Here is a 20,831-nt window from a genome sequence, read left to right as displayed (position 1 = left end):
ATCGTGCTTCTGTCAGATAATCTGGGAGAGATCAAAGACATGCTCCAAGAACTGAATGACATACTACAAGAAATTGGGCTGGAGATCAATTTCGAGAAAACCAAAATGATGACCAATATGGTTCCCAGCGAAGAGATACAGATCAATAACAACAAGGTAGAATTAATCGATAAATACACATACTTGGGTCATAAAATTAGAATAACCAGAGACAACCAAACCTGCGAGCTTAATAGACGAATCACGTTGGGATGGGCGGCATATGGAAGTATGAGAGACATTTTTAAACCAAATACCTCAATTCACCTGAAAAGAAAGGCATTTAACCAATGCATCTTACCAGTCTTGACCTACGGAGCAGAGACCCTAACTTTAACGAAAGCTACTGCCGAAAAACTGAGGGTAACACAAAGGCGAATGGAGAGATCAATGCTGGGCCTGACCTTGAAAGATCGCGTGAGAAATTAGGAGATACGCCGACGAACTGGCGTAGACGATATTAAACTGCAAATCAATAAACAAAAGTGGAGGTGGGCTGGACATGTTGCTAGAATGGAAGACGGAAGATAGACGAAGAGATTATTGGAGTGGAGACCAAGAGCCGACAAGCGAAGTCGAGGCAGACCACCCACCCGATGGACCGACGAGCTAAAGAGAATAGAAACAAACTGGATTGCAGCAGCTAGAGATAGAGAGAACTGGAGACGTTTGGAGGAGGCCTATTATCCAACAATGGATGTGAAAATGGGGCTGGATGATGATGATGAAATGGATTAAAAATCTGCTTGCGACTGATATATGATTGCGAGTCTGCATATACAGCAAATTTAAGTCTATTTAGGTAAGTTTGGATTTAGAAAAAAGATAAGGAAGCAAATTTATATTTTTAGAAATATTTATAAATTTACCTGAACGAGGTCATGTACAAAGAGTACTTGTGGATCTATTAAAATATTTCTTTGTAGGCTGCGAAATTACAACATACAATCTTTGTATTAATATCGAATTAGCTGATAATTTATTAGAAAAAGGTCTTAACTTGTGTTGTACTTTGTATAAATTCCCAAAAAGCTATTCCCTGCCAAGCACAAGAAAAGCGTTTACAAGCATGTTTACCTTTATGAAAAATCAAACCTTTTTTTCTTGTGTACGAAAATTAAATTTAGCACTTTTTCTTTTACCAAGAAAACATAGAACAAGTATCGCTTACTCCGATTAATCATTCAGGGTAAAATAGAAGGAAAAAGCTGGGTCGGAGCCAGGTCGAGCGGCAAGCAAGCAATTAATTTAGCACCCCTAATAATTACGTTCAGTGTAACAATTCATTGGAGCGAGGTATATTAACTCGAGTAAAAACAGGAGTCACTCCACCGCGCTTCAATGCTCCAGACCATCCCTTTCCCCCCTATAGCACTCTGATGCGCGATAGGGGCACAACTATCAGCCAAATGCTTTTCATGTGGGAGTCCTGGGTAATAGAACTCCAACATGGTTTTCTAACCGAAATCAAACTCAGGACAGCGCATTGTCGATATGATCCAGTTATCTAAATGTGGCTTATCCACGAACTAAAAATTGCTTACTTGGCCCCCAAGTCTCCGCTCTGAGCTAGGCTCAGTTCGGAGACTTGGTGCTCAAGGGGTTGGGCCCTACCTGCCCGGGTTTTTGGGATTTTTTGTTAGTTTTTTTTTTGTTGGCTTACGCCGGATTTTGTTAGTATTTTTTAAATTTTTTTGGTGGCCGAGGCCGTTTTTTGTACTCCCAGCTGCTTTACGTCAAGATAACACTGATCACTTTCCTATATATGCAGAAAAAACCGGTGCAAAGTTCCTGGACGTAAATTTCCATCATACATAAAATGTCAGAAATGTAATATTTGTCTATGTCTAAATAAAGACAAAAATTGTTTTCTACATTTTCATAAACATTAAGTATAATTTTTTTATTAATGGTCGTTTATTTGTTAGTTTTTGTATAATAAAGTAAAATAAATATTTTTTGGTGTATTATTTTATATCCGTACTACGTACACAGTGTTCCATATATGACTCAAACTTTTTTTCTTAAAAAAATAATATTTACAAAATACAAAATTTTTTTTCAGTATTTTTATAGTATTCTACACAAAAATTGAACTTTGATATTTATATTTTTTCCAGATTAATACATTGTTCCAATTAACCATGACTTTTTTTGAAACCTCCCGCATACAAACATAATGCTATTATTAGTAATGAAATTATTATTCAATAACTTGCTAGACAAATTTTAGTATTTTATTATTTTGCCCTTCCCTCACATTTATATTATTTTTAGATGACATGCAAATAAATGGGTAAGTAATTTTTCTTATCCTTTACCGACCCTGCTATTTAAAATAACTAAGTAATACTTGATGATGTTCCATTTTAAATGCGTTCACTGACAACTATTTCATTGTGAGGTGTGAGATTCAATAATTTATTAATCTTCCAGTAGAATTAGCATGCGAATTGAAATATCTACATTTAGCAAAACTAAAAGCACTGTAAGGAAATTATTCATGATCATTACATCTACGCTTTATGTCCATGATTGTTTATTTCTAATAAGAGATTTGACTTTCATTCTTTAGTAGGATCTTAAAATTACCACATAAATAATTAAAATAAAATATACAAATTTTAAAATAGTAAGACAAAACAGGTTCTGAAACCGTTTGCTTGTTGCATGTCTAAGGTAAATATTCTTTTTATATGAGACTACACAATTGATTGTAACGAAAATATATATTTTTATCTGATGTTTGACGTTTTTATATACGAGCTGTTATTGTAACCATAAGATGTTTAGAGCTGACGTTTTTTTAACTGAAAAACAGATTTACAAATGAATATATAATCATTATGGGTGATTTTAATGCCCGTGTTGGCAATATTATAGTTCCAGGAATAAAACAGCGATATAACGAAAATATCAGAAATGAAAATGGTGACCTTCTGAAGGACCTCTGCAGCATAAACGAAATACATATTAATAATACGAAAAGCATAAAGCAATAGAGGACAAAGATCTATGATAGGTAAAAGAAATAAAAAATTAGACTTACTCACAATCAATTTAATTTAACTATCCAGACGACCGATTTCGCTTTCTACAATATGCAAAGCATCTTCAGGTCTCGATACAAAGTTAAATAAATGCTGAAATAATAAACACATATTAGGGTGTTGTCTAATAAAGATAAACAAAGATAGATGAAGTATGAAATAAATTACAGTAATTATGCCAATATTACATGTCTGTGGTTTTTCAAAATGAATAAAATGTTTAAGCAGATAAGGTAAGGCCCACAAATTGGTAAAATAGTCTATTAAACTGTAATAAATTAATAAATGAACAAATAAATAAAACATTACTTACATGCCGGTACTCTATTAATTGACGGTTGAAAGAACATGGTTCAAACTATCCTGTATTGTTGATTGGAGAACTTAAGTCTGCTATTGTAATTGTTTAAAAGTAAACGGGGAAGTTCTTGAGGAGACAGATTTTATCCAATGAAGTAGAGATAGGTGTAATGTGATTGTTTGTTTGATGAAAGTAATGTTCTATACCATGGAGTTATTTTAAATATAAATAACTTAAATAAATCTGTCTCCTCAAGAACTTCCCCGTTTACTGTCAAACAATTACAATAGCAGACTTAAGTTCTCCAATCAACAATACAGGATAGTTTGAACCATGTTCTTTCAACCATCAATTAATAGAGTACCGGCATGTAAGTAATGTTTTATTTATTTGTTCATTTATTAATTTATTACAGTTTAATAGACTATTTTACCAATTTGTGGGTTTTACCTTGTCTGCTTAAACATTTTATTCATTTTGAAAAACCACAGATATGTAATATTGGCATAATTACTGTAATTTATTTCATATTATATCTATCTTTTGTTTATCTTTATTAGACAACACCCTAATATGGGTTTATTATTTCAGCATTTATTTAACTTTGTATCGAGACCTGAAGATGCTTTGCATATTGTAGAAAGCGAAACCGGTCATCTGGATAGTTAAATTAAATTGATTGTGAGTAATTCTAATTTATTATTTCTTTTACCTTTTGAAATGGATTCACACAAGCAACACATTCATGATTTATCTATGATAGGCTTTATTCTATCGAATAAAGACGAAAATGTCTTAAATCTTGCATGTAAATAAGAGCTCTAACATCAGCAGAAATAGGAAGCGATCATAAATTAGTATTGTGTAAAATCCGAATGAGAATAGATATATATGATAACAAAACATCAGAATATACCACAAAGATAAAAGTCGAAAGCTTATAGGATGACTCCATAAGATAACTATTTCAAAAAAGAATAACCGAAAAAAGCAAAAACACATTTATCACAGAAAGTGATGGAGTCGAAGAAAGCTGGGAAAAAATTAAGTCTAGTATCTCAGCCTGAGCCAAGGAAGTTGTTGGTGAAAGAAATATAAATAAAAATAAATCGTTCTCAAGGCGAAGAACTCCCTGGTTTTGTAGAGAAGTGAAGAAAAAATGTAAAGAAAAAAAACCTTACTTAAAATACGTGTCAACCAAAACACAAGAGGCATACCATAATTACAAGAGGTTCAGGTTCAGGTCCAGATTCATAAAGTAGTTCATCAAACTCACATTTTCACAGACATTTAAAATTAGGAGAAAACATTGATATTAGATTGCCAGTCAAAAAGTGGACGCAAATATTTTTAATGCAATTAATAGCAATTTATTTTTTAAACAAACTACGCTGCTCATGACGTATATGCATGTTTTTTATACAAAATTATAGTTGCCAGCTGTTAAAAAGGCGAGGTACACAGATAAAGTCAAATCGAGTTAGGGCGCAACGACACGGGTTTGACAAGTGATAATATGTATATTATTATGTATCTATCGACGCATTCTTTTAAAATTAATACAACTAATACTTCAAACCAGTAGCGTTGCGAGCTAGCTGTCTTTTATTTTGTCCTTAATACTTCGCATTTTTAGCAGCTGGAAACCCCAATTTTTGACCATTTTTTCTCAGAAAAATTTATATCAATATATTAAGATATGAATTCGCTTTAATGTGACATAAAAAACATTCATAGACGATATGAGCAGCGTACTTTATTAAAAAAATAATTAAACGTAATCAAATTTTTTTCAAAAACTAATTGCTAACTGAAATAAAAATATTTGCTGCCACTTTTTGACTGGCAATCTACTATCAATGTATTCTCCCAATTTTAAATGTATGTACAAATATGCGTTTGATTCACTATGTCATGAACGTAGTGATCCTGCAGTGGGATCTCTGGGGAAGGAAAAAAATCAAAACAGCTAAGGAAATTTATTTGAGAAGCAATATAAAAAGATAGAAGAACTAGAAACAAAATACGATATAAGAAATATGCACAAAAAAATAGGAGAAGTGACTGAAATGGGTCGAAATAGACAGCAACCACACATAAAAGACAAAAAAGGAGTACTACTAATAGATTTACCAGAGAAGTTAAGACGATGGGAGGACTACGTTAGAGAACTTTTCCAAGATGAAAGAGGTGAAATGAAAAAATACAAGAATTATATCCTTATATGCTATCAAAAACTCTAAAGACAATAAGGCAGCTGGATTAGATAAAATACCAGTAGAACTGTTAAAACTAGTGGAAGAGGATAACTTGGAAATATTGGCAGATTTATTCAACACGGTGTACGATACGGGAATAATACCACAAGAGTGGCTGAAGTCAGCATTTATAACCATCCCTAAAAAACAAGCAGGAAAAGACTGCTCTGATTATTGAACACTGAGCCTCATGAGTCACACTTTAAAATTACTGCTAAAAGTAATACATTTCGGGTTTCGAAATGGAATGGGTACTCGAGAAGGACTATTAGCCATCAACATATTGATTCAGCGATGTCGGGATGTAAACGTTAATCTATAATTGTGCTTTGTTGACTAGGAAAAAGCTTTCGATAAAGTATGACATGAAAAACTAATATCAATACTTATGAACAAACGCATTGACAGTAAAATTATAAATATAGTGAAAACGTTATATTGAAACCAAAGTGCCATAATTCAAATTGGTGGGCAACACTCAGAAGAAATGAAGATCTGTAGAGAAGTTAGAGAGGGATGTGTTTTATCGCTACTTTTTTTTAACTTATATTCTGAAGAAATTTTCCAAAACACGCTCGATTATATCAAAGCGGAAGTTACCGTTAACGGAAAATTAATTAACAACGTACGATATGCCGACGACACTGTGATCATAGCAACGAGTATAGAAGATCTACAATATCTTATCGAAAGCTTAAGTATGAATACTGCTGAGATGGGAATTACTATAAACGCTAAAAATACGAAGTACGTGCTAATTACAAAAAGACCACAAAATATACGTCACCTATTGACAATTAGTGGTAACGTGATAGAATAAGTAGAAAAATATCAGTACTTGGGAACTTTGATCAATGAAAATAATGATCATACTGCAGTAATAAACAGGCGAATAGAGATTGCCAGATCAGCGTTTATACAAATGAAGCCACTCCTAACGTGGAAAAATCTAAATTTGGAGATCAGACTACCTACCATTCGCTGTTATATATTTTCAATATTATTATATGAAGCTGAGGCTTGGACATTAAAAAAATGCAATTTAAAAACAATCGAGGCCTCCGAACACTGGTTATACCGCAGAGTATTAAAAATAACATGAACAGATAGAATTACAAATAAAGAAGTACTGGAGAGGGTTGGTAAAGAAACAAAACTAATCACCACTATACAAACCAGAAAATTGGAATACCTAGGCCACGTGATGAGGGGACCAAAATATGAAATTTTGAGACTTATAATACAGGGAAAGATTTAAGGAAGAAGATCTGTTGGCCGAAGGCAGAACTCATGGTTGAAGAATCTGCGTGATTGGTATCAACGCAGATCGATTGATTTGTTTAGAGCAGCAAGTTCAAAAATAAAAATAGCCATTATGATTGCTAACCTCCGTAGGGACTCTGAGAAGAAGTGGGATCTTAGGCTATTGATCCCTACTCCGTAGGGACTCTGAGAAGAAGTGGGATCTTAGGCTATTACAAATAACCATACCTATCAACAAAATCAGAAAAACATTGTTAAAGAATTGCCTATTAAAAAAAGAAATTCAAAAAGCGAAAATACGTAAATTTAAAAATAATAAACAAATTGTGGTACCCATCGGTTCTTGGCACTCGAGAAAAAAGAAACAAGATTTCAGATCACTGGTTCAAATTTCTTCATATTTAATATATTGCTTTTTAGAGTAAATTAAATGTAAGGCCAAGTAGTTTGTTTGAGTTTCTTTCGGATTTTTCTTGACGATTTACAATGAAATTACGACAGAATGTTACGCTTCTGATTGGATGTGGATGTAAATCCATTTGATTTAAATATTTGTTTTGAGTTAATTACATATTTAATGAAATTTGATTATGAATCAATTCTAACCAAAATTTGAGTTTTCAATACTAAACTAACGCTTTATATAACGAGTGAACACGTATAAAATTTCTAGAGTATAAGCTTTTGTAACATTTCACAAAAATATCAATACAACGTCCCAATCTTTCCTTTCTTCTGTGTAAATATTAGTTATTTTAAAAAATTAAACGGTACACCATATCGTGACAAGCAGATGCAACAGTCATTAAGTCATCTGTTTGTGTTGCGTAAGTAAAAAGTTAACAAGGATACCGTAGTAGTCACAAAAATTGTATAAAACTAAAGGTCTTTTCCTTATTTGTTGAACTTCGTGTAATGCGTGTAAAGGGTCCATGACAGTTCTATTATACAAATTTCATTTATCTGTCAATTATACGGCTGAGAAGCATAATAACAGTTAAGATCGGTTGAGAAACTGTAATGACTATTTAAAATTGAATTTAATTATCTAGTTAGATAAAATTGGAAATCGTTAAACCTCTTTAAATTATAAAATTATTATAAACTGTAGATGTATTTAATAAATATACATTATATATATTACATATATATTATGATAAAAACATAACTATAAATAAAACACACAATTTTTATTTCGAAATATGTGTCTCGACACAGGTACATTTTACATTTATATTTACATTTTTAATACTCTTACTTTGGGGACACTATTAGCTACACTACACTTTTTAAAATAAATCTTTTTTATTTTTAATTAAGTTCTACAGCTTTGTCAGTCTTAACCCGGCACTACATCTGTGGGGTTTGACAAACCCCAGCTCCCAAATTTCGCTCTTAAAATAAATCAAACGCAGACTTATGCGCACGTCCACTCCAATAGCTTCTCAAAAATGTCCCCACCATCGAATTCAGGGGTTACCGCCGTTACCTCAGTACATTGTAGGCAGTGAGTGAAGTTACACGCGCCTGAAACGCTCTGGGGTGTGTCAAACCCCACCTATGTACTCGCGTTTGCAATTTTGACATTATAAGTAAGTTTTATTTTTGACTTATTTGAATCTGCATATTTAATTTTTTAGCTAAAATATCATGTCATACGAAGCGGAACAGAAAAAGCTTGAAGCTCTATGGGCTGAAATTGATGACAATGCCATCGAATCGGGAAACGATGACGATATTGACCATATCTCTGAAAGCGACCACAACACCGACTCGGAGCAGGATATCGCAATAGAAGATGTAGTTTCTGACGGAGATTCAGACATGGAGACATCAAAAACAGAACTTTAGAATGAGACGGAAAATAAAAGCACTGACACACCTCCAAGAAACGAAGAAATGTATCTCGGCAAAGACGGAACAGAATGGAACAAACTTGCTTTAAATAATAAATGGGTTCGAACAAGATCAGAGAACATTATTACTCATTTGCCGGGTGTGAAGCATTATGCAAAAAATGCTAAACGTGCTTTAGATTTTTGGCAATTGTTTTTTGACCGACAAATGATCAAAGACATAGTGCGCTGGAGCAATCTCAAAATTCAACAAAAATCAATTGCATATCAAAATAAATGCATGGTGAAACCAACCAATGAATGTGAAATTAAAGCATTTATCGGACTTCTTTATTTAGCAGGTATGTTTCATTCTAATCGTCAGAATTTGAGAGACTTATGGTAAACAGATGGGACTGGTGTCGATATATTCCGCAATATGATGTCTATAAATCGTTTTCAATTCCTGATAGTCTATCTTCGGTTCGATAACATCGAGAATCGTAAAGACAGATGGGCGATTGACAAATCAGCTCCAGTTCGTGGAATTCTGGACAAATTTATTGAAAATTATAAGCAGGCCTACACTCCTTCTCAATATGTGACGATAGATAAAAAGTTGGAGTCTTTTCGTGGAAGATGTGCTTTCAAACAGTACATGCCCAACAAGCCTGCAAAGTATGGGTCAAAGTGCAAGCCCTAGTTGATGCCCGTTCGTACTACGTTTTAAATTTACAAGTATATGCAGGAAAACAGCCAGAAGGTCCCTACAGTGTTAGTAATTCCCCAATAGATATAGTAGAGAGGCTAATACAACCTATTTCTGGTTCCAACCGAAATGTGACCTTTGACAACTGGTACACTAGTTATGAATTAATGATAAAATTGCTGAACGAGCATAAACTTACGTCAGTAGGCACGCTGAGAAAGAACAAACGATGCATCCCAGCACAATTTTTGACAGTCCAGAACAGAGAACAAATGACATCTTTATTTGGCTTTCAGAAAGATATTACACTTTTATCGTATGTGCCGAAAAAAAAAAATAAAAACGTCCTACTGTTGTCCACCATGCACCATGATGGAGCTATTGATGAAGCAACTGGCGATAAAAATTTACCAGAAGTAATAAGCTTCTACAACTTTACTAAAAGTGGAGTAGATGTAGTGGATGAACTGTCTGCATCATATAACGTATATAGAAACTTACGGAGATGACCTCTTACGATCGTGTTTTCTCTCTTGAATACAGCCGCCATAAATGCTTTGGTGATATACAGAGAAAACAATCAAGATTTCAAACTTGCCAGAAGATTGTTTATCAAAATGTTGGGCTTTGAATTGATCCAGGACCACATATCTAAAAGAAAAAATAATCCAAGAATGCCAAGGAGTATTCGTCAAAACATTGCACATTTTGGAAAATATGCCCCTGCAGTGCCACCTGCCAAGATTCCAAAACTCATGGGAAGATGTTCAGTATGTCCAAGAAGCCGAGATCGAAAAACTAAATATTTCTGTTCAGACTGTGAATCATTACTGTGCCTGGAGCATGCTGTCATAAGTTGTCAAAATTGCATGAATTCAAATAGCGATTAATTTTTTTTTTCACTGTACAACCGGGCAGAGTTTTTCCTTGTATTATCTTACTATTAGATTTTCATTTACTATTGTATTTTTGATCATATGGTGTTTATATTTTTTGGTAAGATTGTTCAGTTAAGTTGTGGTTTTTGCCTATGGAGAATTGCCTATTATTAGTTTATTTTTAATTTCTTTTGAATAACGGTGTTCTGATTATTTCTTTTTTGCTTAAATAGTCCTTAGATAATCACTTCAGACCATGAAATTAGAAAACATATAAAAAAACTGCCAGAAAAAATTCTGATTTTCTTAGAAATTGGGGTTTGTCACACCCCACATATACTAATGACAGAAAAATCCACGTATGTGACGCCGGGTTAAAAAGTTCAATATACTTTTATAGTTGCTGCTGTTTGAGATAAGAATGTCTTTTAGGTTGTAACCAAGATTGTAAGTGATACGTGTTTCACGGAAGTATTAGATCTACATGAGTCAGGCGTGTGTATCCGATTCTTAATCTCCGAGTAATAGATTTTTTTCTTAGTAAAAGGTCTTAAGTCTTTCTTAGTAAAAGGATCTAAGCTGCATTGATGTGGTATTTTATGGTATCTTTGTTTGATTATGGGTGATATTTCATTCAAGGTTAAAGAAATGATTTCACAAAATCGTAACAAACCAATCGGGATATTAACAAATGCAGATGGTACCACTATAACTAAAACGCAAGACAAATTACGTAGATGGAAAGAATACATTGAACACCTATTTTATGACTAAAAAGTAGAACAATTAGAAGTTGACGGAGAAATTACGGGACCAGAAGTACTGAAAGAGGAAGTTATTTATGCCATAAAACACACAAAAGGTAGAAAAGCTCTAGGACCCGATAATATATTAATAAAACTATTGAAGATAATTGATGAAGATAATATTGTTGTCTTGGTAGATCTTTTTAACTCCATATACAAGACGGGACACATACCCAAAGAATGGCTTCTCTCAACTTTTGTAACGATTTCAAAAATCACAAATGCTAAAGATTGCAATGACTATCGGACAATTGCATTAATGAGCCATACATTGAAAACCTTCCTTAAAATCATACATAACAGAATCCACATGAAATTAGAACAAGAAATAAGTGATTCACAGATGGGTTTTAGAAAGGGTCTAGGAACTAGAGAAGCATTATTCGGAGTCAATGTTCTGACACAACGATGCTTGGATATGAATCAGGACATATATGCTTGCTTCATAGACTTTAAAAAAGCTTTTGACAGAGTTCAACATGAAAAGCTTTTAAGTATTCTTAAGACAAAAAACATAGATAGTAGAGATCTATAAATTGTATCGAATCTGTATCAAAGTCAGAAAGCAAGAATAAGGGTCGAAGGAGAACTGACACAGGAAGTAAGTATACTTAGAGGAGTTTGACAAGGGTGCATACTTTCACTACTCTTATTCAACGTCTACAGTAAAGTGATATTTCAAGAAGCTTTAATGGATATTGTGGAAGGTATTTTGGTCAACGGAAATAGCATTAATAATATTAGATATGCGGACGATACGGTCATATTTGCAAGTGACATGGAAGATCTACAGTACATAATACAACATGTATACAATGCATGTAAAAGGTACTGACTGCAAATGAATCTCAAGAAAACGAAATCAATGATATTCTCAAAAAAAAAACCACAAAATGTAGATAACCTGATCATCAATAATACAACTATCGAAAGAGTAACAACATATAAATATTTAGGAACGTGGCTAACCGAAGAATTATTTCCTCATAAAATTCTCGATAATTTTCAGGAAGATACCTAGTTATCTTTTGATAATCATTGACTTTTTAATGTCAATTTGAATTTTTTGCATAGGATAAACTCTTTTCTTTGGAAGTTGATCATTTTCGGTGTTTTGACTTTTTTGAGCAAAGAACTGGTTAGTTCTCCATCAATAAAGTTCAATGCTTCAACAAGCCTTTTTTTTGTATGATTGTAGCAGAGCTCCATAAAACTGTACAGTAAATTTCTGCCTCTTTGCAGAACTACAGATTTCTTCACAAACTTCCATTGCGATTGAGTTTGCGTTTTACCAAGCCAAACTCCCGATCGCATGACAAGAAAGAGTGGCCACGAATCAGAAATTTGTGGACAATTTTTGTTTTTATTTTGGCCACCACAGCCGTCACTGCAGAGGTGAAGTTCTTTTACTGTGGTAGGTATGTTTTACTTCAAATAGTTAAAATTAATGAAATTTAATATTAAGTTAAGAAATGAAGAAATTTGCTCACGTACAATGTGCATAATAATACCAGGAATAGTTTTCCTCTTATTGCGTAGACCCCTCAAATCTTAGGGAGATTTTCCGAGATGCAAAAGAGCTTGCAAGCGTTGTACTACTTTACAACTTATGCCGTGTAAACTTAAAAATGCATGTTTGCATTACGGCTTTATTTTTATGTGTTGTGTGTGAAAGTAAAGTAATGTGCTTTGTAAAACCGTAAATTGCCGTTCCCACTTCTCGTCGTCTGGTGGGTACGAAGATAGGAGGAAATTCTTTACGATTCTTGCGGAGAGTTTCAATGCAAGTTAGACCTTTACTTCTCAATATCTCTACCAGCTCTATAGATGTAAACTATTTGTCAAAGGTTATAGATCTGTTGATCCCATAGAGAGGAGTAGTTAAGCGCATAACAGCCTGTGTTGGCTTACTGTATTTTTTCTGTTCCTCTGTAAGTCCAGTACTGTCAGAATTTTTTCCCGTATGTATATATATATAACATGCACATGCATATGCACCATTTAAATTGTTACAACAGAGTAATTTTCTTTGTAGACCTTGATAAAGGTGGCAAAAAACCACCAAAAGCTTGGATTCAGAATAAATAGTACGCCTTAGCAAAGCTCTATTTTTTATTGACTACAACACCCAAAAAGAAAAAAGTATTTACATATATATATATATATATATATATATATATATATATATATATATATATATATATGTATATATATATATATATGTATATATATATATATATATATATATATATATATATATATATATATATATATATATATATATAAGCATGAATAAGTATCTAGTTCGAGCATCAGTACAACACATAATTTTTATACCATACTTTACGGGCTTACTCGGTATATATATTTTGAAGCGACATCGACTTCTGAATCCCACTACCATTTCATCAATACAGGCTGAAGTTTCTATAATATAGCATGCCTGATATTTGTTAATAAATTCACAAAAATTTTTGAAATCGGTGCTGCTGGATCCAACACTGTTCTCTCATTTCTGTCTTTGGGATTGTCAAATCGCAAACATGACATTATTTCTCTACCAGTTCCATTAGTAGCAAAAATAGTAGTAATCTTTCGAAATAAGCAATGGCCTGAAACAAGGAGATGCGCTGTCACCTCTCCTCGTTAATATCATCCTGGAGAAAGTAGTAAGAGCAGCACACCTTAAAACAGAATTACTGACAGTAAATGGACCAAAATTACTACTAGCATACGCAGATGACATTGACATTGTGGGAAACACTGTCATCAATGTGAAGAAGACTTTTAATAAATTGGAGGTAGAGACAAAGAAAACTGGTTTAAGGGTAAACGAAGAGAAAACCAAATACATGTGCATCAACAGACAAAAGGGACAAGATAGAATAGGGCAAAATGTGACAATAGACCCATATAACTTTGAAAGAGTGAAGAGTTTTAAATATCTCGGAGCAACAATCAGTGCATATAACGATATCGCGGAAGAAATTAAAGGAAGAATTCAGGCCGCAAACAGATGTATGTACAGCCTCCACAATACTATTAAATCTAAAAGCCTAACACGAACATCAAAGATTAGAATATATAAAACGGTGATTAGACCGGTGCTCATGTATGGGTGTGAGACGTGGACCTTGACCAAAGAAACTGAAAGAAAACTTAGATGTTTTGAGAGGAAAATCCTTAGAAGAATCTTTGGGCCTTATCACGACATTAATAGCAACCAATACCGAATGAGAACAAATGCTGAGGTCAAGCAGATGTATAGAGCGAGCAATATAGTCCAAGAGATTAAATCCCAACGTCTTAGATGGGCTGGCCAGGTCCATAGACTCCCCAATAACCGCCTTGCCAAATTAATATGGGAGGAAGCCCCCACAGCAAGAAGACCCTTAGAACGTCCACGAATGCGATGGAGAGACGATATATGGTCAGATCTAAGAACAATGGGGCTGCCCACTGACCCAACTATTATGGACGACCGTTCAAGATGGAAGCAAGTTGTCCAGTCAGCCAAAACCCACCCTGGGTTGTAGTGCTACGAGAAGAAGAAGAAGAAGAAGTTCCATTAGTAGCAAAAATAGTATCTAAGTTTTCATTGTTTGATTTAAATAAGCATGTAAATGCTAAACATCCAACACTGTTCTCTCATTTCTGTCTTTGGGATTGTCAAATCGCAAACATGACATTATGTCTCTACCAGTTCCATTAGTAGCAAAAATAGTATCTAATTTTTTATTGTTTGATTTAAATAAGCATGTAAATGCTAGAAATCCCAAAAATGCGTGAAGTTCTGTCATGTCAAGGTCTTTAAGAGAAGGTGAATTTTGATTTTTGTACTTGTCTCTTTCTTTGCCGATTTTCACATTCGTCCATCTACGAATTATGTTGAAAATATTATCACTAAATAATAACTTCCAAACTTGCAAAGGGTCTGCACTATCTCCAACTGTAAAACTATATTCTTCTGTTGGACGCCGGCCTCTATTTGAAGTGGGAGGATTTTTTTACCACTTGTATCTATTTTTACCATAGAAATAATTCCTTGTCTCCTCTGGATCGTCTTCTTCACTGCTTTGGTCAGCTCTTCTCTATAAGCCTGTTCTACTTCATTTTAATTTTCTAAAACTAAAAAGAGAACTTTAGGTAATACTATACTATGCAGTCTACCGTCGCGTTTCTGCTATACCTTACGGTCTACCCAGGGATGCGGTGTATACGCTGTATTCGACAAAAAAATCTTTACAACGTGAATAAAACGCATAAATTATAAGAATTTCTATTTTAATTTTACAAATCAATACTTTCCATACATAATTCTTTTACATTATTCGTTTTATTCACTTTGTAGAGATTGTTTTTGTTAGTATTGTTAACATGTGCGGCTAATCACCATATTCTTTTCTCAGAAGGGTTTGCAAACAAAAATGAAAGGCATCTTTGTAGACGAACTGTTTATTGCTAAGTACAATAAACATTTACACTACTATTATTTAGAAATATGAAATAAACTATGCAAATTTAGTTTCTTCACTAATATGCAAATGACACCCTACTTTTCCCAGGTTATACACACATATGAACCCTTCTTTTCAAATAACATGGCCTGGTAGATTTACTTTTATTTTATTTTACATTGATTTTGCTTCAAGTGTTTATTACTTGTGAATAAATAATTTTTTCTACAAGATTTTTTTTGCATCTCATTATCTTGCGCATCAGATAGATCGCACCCTCGAGGTAGGCCGGATACTACAGTAACACCGAACTTTTGTACAATACATACAAAATAATTCCAAGAGATTTGACTTACCTTCTATTTTCGATTCCGTTTCGTGATCACTTTTAATAGCAACATCATTCCCATCACAAATTGATTCAACTTCGTTTATGTCGTCATCTACCTCATCAAGCCATTTCAAAAGAGTTTCCTTATAGTTTTTATTGCCATATTTGACCTTTTGCGACGTACTGGGTCCCTCATTCATTTTCAGGTAAAAAGTAAATAAATACAAACACTAAAAACCCGTCTATTAGAAGGAAATCATACTTTGAATCTAAATATCTTTGGAATAACAACCTGCAGCAAACTGCCGATCTCAATACTAATAAATATATAATAACCCAAAAGTCATAAACGGGCGACCTTCAACATTTTTTAGGTAGGGAGATATCCCACTTTGGACAAGCGATGCCGTCTGAGAGACGCGGCGTTAGTACTTAAGGGTTAATACCCCATGAAACAAAGCCGAAAAATCACTTAAAAAATCGAAAAATTACGGGGCGCTATTTTTTTAATTAGAATATCTGGGCGAAGTCAATATCAAAAAGGCGTATTATCTCGTGGTTATCCAAACTTTGACATTTAAGCAAAAAAAAAGCGACTTTTTTCATTCATTTCAATATTGTGAAAATACTACGCATTCTGGATAAAAACGTACAACAGAGGACATTTTTAAAAATACTTGCTCTTTAAAATGAGATTTTCTGAATAAAAAAATGGTATAAATAAAAATATTATTGCAAATTAAACCCGAAAGTAAGCATGTTGTATAATTGTTTATAATTAGTAAAATAAAAAATAAAAACATTTAAAACACAATTCATAATGTGAGTTTTTATGTAGTTACTAGATTTGTGAAAGATGGGCACAATCGGTAAAGTAGTTTTTAAACAATTATAGTTATTTATTCCATATCCCAAAGGTGATTTTCAAATGGCTGTACAGGTACTTTGTCAATACTTATAATGTTTTTTTTTGGTCTGATTCTCTTTATGATGTCTCAAATTTTCATGTTTTTAAAAAAGTGTAATAATTTTTAATTGGTTACTTATAAATAATTATTGCAAAATGAGGTAACATTACCATTATATTGGCAATATCTCTAACTAATGCCACGCTATATATTTGTTATACTTATGTCTTACAAGTATTAACAATTCATCAGATGCATCTTATCTATAACGAATTACGTAGGCCCCTATGTAGCCCGAATTATAGGAAGAACGAATTACGTAGTCCAAATTGGATGTATATTTTTTAACCAATTATCCAAGCCAACGCAACTTTTATATCTTTATAATCTATACAAATATTTACGAAAACAGCATATGTTTTAACCAAGTAAAGTATTACATTTATGTGCAAATACGGCAATAAAATCTATTAATCTTTAAAAGAATTCTAGTAGATAGCAGTTTCTTGTATGTATCGGGCTTCATACATTCATAATTTGTTGTACATAGTATCTGTTAAGTGCATAATTATTTAATATTTGTCAGTTTTAACGATGAGAAAATCGGTATTTATTGAATTAATTAATATATGGTTTTAAGTAAACTTGCAGTAGATATGCTAATAAAGGTAACCTGAAACAATAATTTATCCAGCATTCACAATTTACCTAATGGAAACTGAAAGGTCATCATATAAAAACAAAATTTATGATTACATTTATAATAGGCATTTCAGTTCGTATGATACTACATATGGAAGGAAATATTTACTATTTAGTATTTACGACGACAGAAAAAAATTTATTCCAAAGCTATTTGTCTGTAATCTTTTACTTTTGCAATTCAAATACATACATAGTATAATGAAATTGACAAAAAATTTAAAACTGTATCTATTATTCTAACGTTTTGTCCTTCGGGTCGGCAGCTATTTTCTAAGTATTCCCAATATTTAAAAAATGAAGATTCAAAAAATTAAATTACAAGAAAGGTAACTTATTTGAACTTTTTTTCTTTATAGCTCTACAAACCTTATTGAGCCTTGGGTTTCCTTAAAAAATCCTTCCAAAGTTTATTCTATCGCAGTCTATTTTATACCGTCGTACTTGTACCTTTAGGCTATGGCTCCACGAGCGACAGATTGTCGCTAGTAGTAGCAGTAAAATTACGGCGGCAGTAAAGCAGTAAAATCATGGCTCCACGAGCGACAGTTTACACCGTGCATATCGCCGCGTTTTGGTCTTGTAGTGGCTCCATTAGCCACTAAAAGGAAGATGAATAAGTAAAATAAATTCACACCAATAATTCAATAATATAGTATGCATAATCTATCATTTCATCAAAAAATTGCTTTAATATTGGCATTGCGCCGCCGACGTAGGGTTAAAAAACAACAGAAATGGTGGATTCACCCTGTTCTAGTTCCTAGACAGACAGAGGGAAAATTTTTTCTTTTACACAACAAATTAAAAGAATATACTGACAAGTTTTTTGAATATTACAGGATGTCAGTGTCTTCTTTTTTTTTATTATGTGAAATAGAAGATGTCATACGAAACCAGGATACATCAATGCATGATAGCCTAAGCCCAGAAGAAAAATTAGCAATTACCTACCTTAAAGTAAGATTTCAAATTACATATTTTATAATCCTATACATGTATCTACCTAAAAATAAAAAAAACAAAAGATTTAACTATTTAACTCTTATTAGAATAAAAAGGGGCCGCCACCACCTCTTACCTCTGCGTATTCTGTAATTATCAAGTAGATCGACGGCTCCCATATGTCGATTATATTTATTTATCATATTGGGTTGATGTAATGAATCTTCCTTTTCCAATATTTAACTTGCTTTTTTATGTTATAATAATTTAAAAAATTCTGATGCGACATAAAATCTGCTTTGTTGCATTCTTTTATTTATGAATTTTACGCCAAGCTATCGAGACCGAAACATTAGTACTGAAGGATAATAAAATTTTACTATAAACAATAATTATTAAAATTTTATTTATATGACATGATTAGACAACCACTTATATAGAAATGAATCACCAGTTCGAAGAAGGAAATCCAAAAAATAGATTTTCGGGAAATCAATAAAAACTGTTTATTCTCTTTATTCAACTTTTTCTTGTTTAATAATAGCATCTATTATAAAGTACAGTTTGATACGGTTAATTGGGATTGAAAAAAAAACCATCCATTGATTTTTGTTATCTAAAATACCGATAAAGAAAATATTGGATTTATTTCTTTCTTAGAACTTATAATTTTTTGTTATGATTTGAGACACAACTTTAAAGTAATTTATAAAAACAAAGAAACAACTTAACAAACACAGAGAAATAAACAAACAAGAACAAAAATGTCCGATTAAATGGCAATTACCGCTACAAGCGACAAATTACTGCTAGTGGAGCCACAAACACGCTGCAAATTACTAATAAAAAATAGGTTTTTAAAATAAAAAAAAAATAAAATAAAAAATTTACAGAGCGTGGAGCCACTCAGTATCACTGCTGTTGTTTTCATTTTTCAAGCTACATTTTACTGCTACTGCTAGCGACAATCTGTCGCCCGTGGAGCCATAGCCTTAGATGTGCTTCCATATCGTCCAGGAAGCATTTTTTAGTCATCCGTGTTATCTTCGTCCCGCAAGTTTTTCAAACACAGATTTTCGGATCGGGTCTTTATCGTTCATGCTTAAAACCACTCATCTCGTCGTCTCAATCTGTTGATTATATTATTTATTTTACGATATTTTTTATTTAGATAATCGCATCTACCAAATGGACATTAGCGACAAATTAATAGATAACATAAGTTTATTTGTGGTACTTATTTTTGTTTTTTATTTATAATATTGTTGAACTTACAGTCTGCACCTAGAGTTTCTAGAAGTATCGGTGGTATCTTGTTGTTACTGCTTTGATTATTATAGAGGCGACATAGTATGTGTTTTATTGTTAGTGTGGTATTACAAGTTTCACATAGGCGATTCGCTCTTTTCATACGTTAACCTAGTATGACAGAGTCTGAGACGCGATATTATTATTTATTCACTCGTCGAGGTAGGTAACACACTCCATGTCTCTATGCGGTGTTTCGCTTTTTTTGGAAACATTGGTTGGCACTACGGTTTTGTATGGCACTAAATGAGTCTGTTAAAATATTATATTTGCAATTTGTTGTCAGGTTGGTTAGTTCTATGGTGCGATAAAAACATATAGATCAGCTGTATAGATAGTACTGACATTAGGTAGTTTGAATTTAAGGATATACTCTACACTGACTACAGATAGGTACTCCTATATCTTCAGTTGTTTTTGAACCATCAGTGAATATTTGGATATGATTTTAATCGCGACTAAAGATTTTTTACAATGGAACATAAATTAATCATGACTAGTGAAGTTTTTGTCAAATAACGTAAGTTCAAAGTTACATGATGGTATGCGTTGAATCCAATGTGGATTATAATTATGTGTGTATGGAAGACATTGATGTATGATAATGTCAAATCGATACAAATGGTCTTTTATTCTTTTATAGAAATATTTAGCGGAAGAGAGATTTGCTGTGATGTTTGTGAATTTATCAGTCAAATATTTCTATAGATAATTAAGTGAAGTCCGACTCTAATTATTTTAATATTGTTCTAAAGCTATTTTCTTGTGGCATGTTAAAGTAATTGCTATTTAAATGAAAATAAGCCACAATTAAGGGTTAAAGTACGTTTACTGACGTTTCAATTTCCACTTCGGAAATCGTTCGAACGATTTCCGAAGTAGAAATTGAAACGTCAATAAACGTACTTTATCCTTTAATTTTGGCTTATACCCATTTAAATAGCAAATACTAATTATTTTAGTAGATTGGTCTGTTATTTATCAAATAAGCTAGATAACGATAGGAGTTAAAACTAGTTTTTTGGTTCATTTGTACCTAGA

At 32.8% G+C, this 20,831-nt stretch overlaps 1 protein-coding gene across 1 annotated transcript; it reads left to right on the top strand.

The window, feature by feature from the left end:
* The first annotated feature begins 9,385 nt into the window (after positions 1–9,385).
* On the top strand, positions 9,386–9,964 carry LOC140446376 (uncharacterized). The gene has a single exon (XM_072538920.1). It carries the CDS (start codon positions 9,386–9,388, stop codon positions 9,962–9,964), a length of 579 nt encoding a protein of 192 aa, XP_072395021.1.
* Positions 9,965–20,831: the final 10,867 nt, after the last annotated feature.

The sequence above is a fragment of the Diabrotica undecimpunctata genome, chromosome 7, assembly GCF_040954645.1.
Source record: "Diabrotica undecimpunctata isolate CICGRU chromosome 7, icDiaUnde3, whole genome shotgun sequence".
Taxonomy (NCBI): Eukaryota; Metazoa; Arthropoda; class Insecta; order Coleoptera; family Chrysomelidae; genus Diabrotica; species Diabrotica undecimpunctata.
This window is presented reverse-complemented; position numbering and strand designations above follow the sequence as displayed.

Coding starts and splice junctions, on each gene's coding strand:
- LOC140446376 (XM_072538920.1), top strand. CDS start 9,386: ATGTGCTTTCAAACAGTACATGCCCAACAAGCCTGCAAAGTATGGGTC.